Here is a 2,928-nt window from a genome sequence, read left to right as displayed (position 1 = left end):
GTAGTTTTCTTTGCCTGCCGTATTGTTTAGCAGTTCGAGGAGGGGGTCTATTAATTGTCCATCGATGTATATTGGTGGTGGTTTGGCGTTGTGTTTTGGTTTTTCCGTTGTTTCTGGTTCCTTCTCTTGTGGTAGTATGCTGAAGGGGTTTTGTAGTGAGATTTCTTGGAGCCACTGCTTACTTTCTGTTTCTGCAGCCATCCTAGTATTTGCGTTTGTTGTAATTTTTCTTCTTTTGCTGGGTTAGATCGGGTAAGATGTAAAAATAATTTCTGTAAGTCTCAAGTGTTGTTAATGGTGATAAATAAATATATACTAGATAACTGTAGACTACAGTTATTCCAACACAATCACCCCTATTATCGTAACTGAAATCAGGGGATCGCCCTGCTCGCGGTGTCGATTCGTACTTCGTAACGGGAATTTACGACTCCTGTTGACGCGTCTCAAAGCGAACGCGTCTCCCCGCGACTGGACGAAAATACAATTTCCTTAAGTTAACTTATGCTGTTTATGATATTGCAAAGAAATAAATCATAATATATTCATTAATTAAACAAAGAAATGCTATTACTTGTAAGAACCTATAGTGACTGGCGAGAAATATCACAATTATAGTTTATATTTGGAATTTATTTCACAACAAATACACAGAGCTACATGATAAACAACAGAAAAAATATATAAATTTACTAACTTTTAAATCTTACTTATTAAATATAATCATATCTATACATCGAGTAACACGACATGTATCTATATATCTATTCTACGTATCTATGTGTAACAACAACAATTGTCTAACAAATTTTCAAAGCGTTGATAATTGAAATGATAAAAACTTTCTACTTTTAATACTAGATCAACCAAATTTAGATACGTTAATGAAAGAAGAATTTTGAAAATCAATTAAGGGATATGATACATAACAATAGATACAATAGAGAACAATTGCAACATGATAGAAATTGATACAGTGTTTAACAATGTTTTAAATACATTTCATTATCGGAAATTAATTGTCCCACTGTCGGCCGGGTGCAATCAATATCAGCACAAAGTCTTCTGCCGCTGTACCGTCGATACCATTATACAAGTGTATATGGTGCTCCTCTTCTTCGCCGATAGTCGGCATTCTCATTATCGGCCGTCTGGTACGTTGTTGAAATCTCTGTTTGGGTCGAATGTAAAATTAAATACCATTATTCATTATTCCTTTAACTATCATTAAAGAATATAAATGATAATATATGAAATGATATTCTATCTAAATTAATTTTCTTTTAAAGAAATTTTTTCTGTAAATATATGTGTATAATAAGTATATTTCCAAAACTTATATTCATTCCACATATATTTTTGTTTTTATATTTAATTATTTAAAAGATCAAAAAATACTAAATAGTTAACTGATTAACTGAATTGATTTGTAAATGACAATTCTATGTGCCTATTCTTATTCCTTGCAGTAATGAAAATACAACAATTTTGTATGTTATTTTCATTGGTCTGTTTTTAAGAAATAATAAATATAATGGTAGTATGGTAGGATAGGAGAGTTTGTGCCATTACATTATTGGTTTTGAATTTCTTCTGAAGATATAAAGCTTTAAATTGAAAAAATAATAGTAAATTATGCAGAATAAAATTTGATGAAAATTTGATGTATAGTTCTAGAAATTTCGCGATAGCTGGATCAGAGAGCATTGTAGTTTCGAAGAAGATACAAGAAAAATTTTGAAGTGACATATCTCTTAAATGAATTTCACCTCTATTAAATCTGATGGTTTAATTATATGACAATTATTTTCTCAATGAATTCAAATAAATACAATGGCCATGACAAGTATTGACACATACTCTCATTTTTAAATGAAACGTTTAAATGACATACGAGTCGTATGAAATAGCCACAGTAAGTAGGGGATTAACCATTTTCCATGGAATTTCAACAATCTTAAGAACACTTACGTATCAAATCAAGTACAAAAGGAATCTTAAGAAATAGAATTCGCTACGTTTCGCTTTCACAAATATTGAAATCTGCCAAAAAAGATTTCGAAAGAGCAATTAGGAGCGACAAGAACGGTTCAAGAATTTTTTCCGTGGTTACGCATATAAGTATATATGGAAAGGGAAACGGCAGAAATCGATGTCAAAGATACTGATGGCTATTTTTACACGGCGATACTTATCTTCTAGCGTGAAGGATGACGAATGAAATACCTACTTCGTGCAATGGATGAGGGTATTGCCAGCTTCGTGATATAATAGCGGAAGTTCTACGAGATGGTCGAGCCATGGGCATCGGTTCATCGCTGGACGTCAGTTCATCGCTGGGCGTCAGATCATCGCTGGGCGTCGGTTCAGCGATGAGCGTCGATTTAAGTAAGGTCGAGCCGTAAGTAGCCGAGAAGGGTCGTGGGAGAGGATTCGGCCTCACCTGCATAAGCGGCTGCACCAAGCAAGGCGGTTGAATACCCGGCACCTCACTGAGTTGGGCGACCCACTGCTGGACCATGTTATGCATCTGCATTTCATTATTGTTTCGTATATCGTCGATTGTGTCTATTTGGAAACAATTGTATACCCTCGGATACAAGACGGAATAAAAGTGGCAGCTAAGTAGCACCAGGATGAAGTGGGCCAATACCTCACTGATGTTTAGCAATAACATGATCCAGTTATAGTTTATAGAGGTTACTATACCGTCTGTATTCTGTAAAAAGACAATGGTTCGTAGTCATTTATCAATTTATCATTTATCAATTTGTCATTTATCAATTTTGATAAATAACAAGAGATGTAAAAGACATGTAAACTGCGTAAAATTCTCGGAAGAATTAGAAAGAAGATATTAGTGTTAGAGAACAAAGATATATCACGATTATTCTTAAATAGATTGAAAAAGGAGAAAAAGGAGAAAAA

General features: G+C 33.8%; 1 protein-coding gene across 1 annotated transcript; it reads right to left on the bottom strand.

The window, feature by feature from the left end:
* Nucleotides 1–511: 511 nt before the first annotated feature.
* LOC132915903 (uncharacterized) lies at nt 512–2,567 on the bottom strand. The gene is made up of 2 exons (XM_060975672.1): nt 2,231–2,567; nt 512–1,171 (listed from the first exon to the last, which is right to left on the bottom strand). Exons 1-2 carry the CDS (start codon nt 2,534–2,536, stop codon nt 1,016–1,018), a joined length of 462 nt encoding a protein of 153 aa, XP_060831655.1. The 5' UTR covers nt 2,537–2,567; the 3' UTR covers nt 512–1,015.
* Between the last annotated feature and the right edge of the window lie 361 nt (nt 2,568–2,928).

This window comes from Bombus pascuorum, unplaced genomic scaffold (genome assembly GCF_905332965.1).
Source record: "Bombus pascuorum unplaced genomic scaffold, iyBomPasc1.1, whole genome shotgun sequence".
In the NCBI taxonomy this organism is placed as follows: domain Eukaryota; kingdom Metazoa; phylum Arthropoda; class Insecta; order Hymenoptera; family Apidae; genus Bombus; species Bombus pascuorum.
This window is presented reverse-complemented; position numbering and strand designations above follow the sequence as displayed.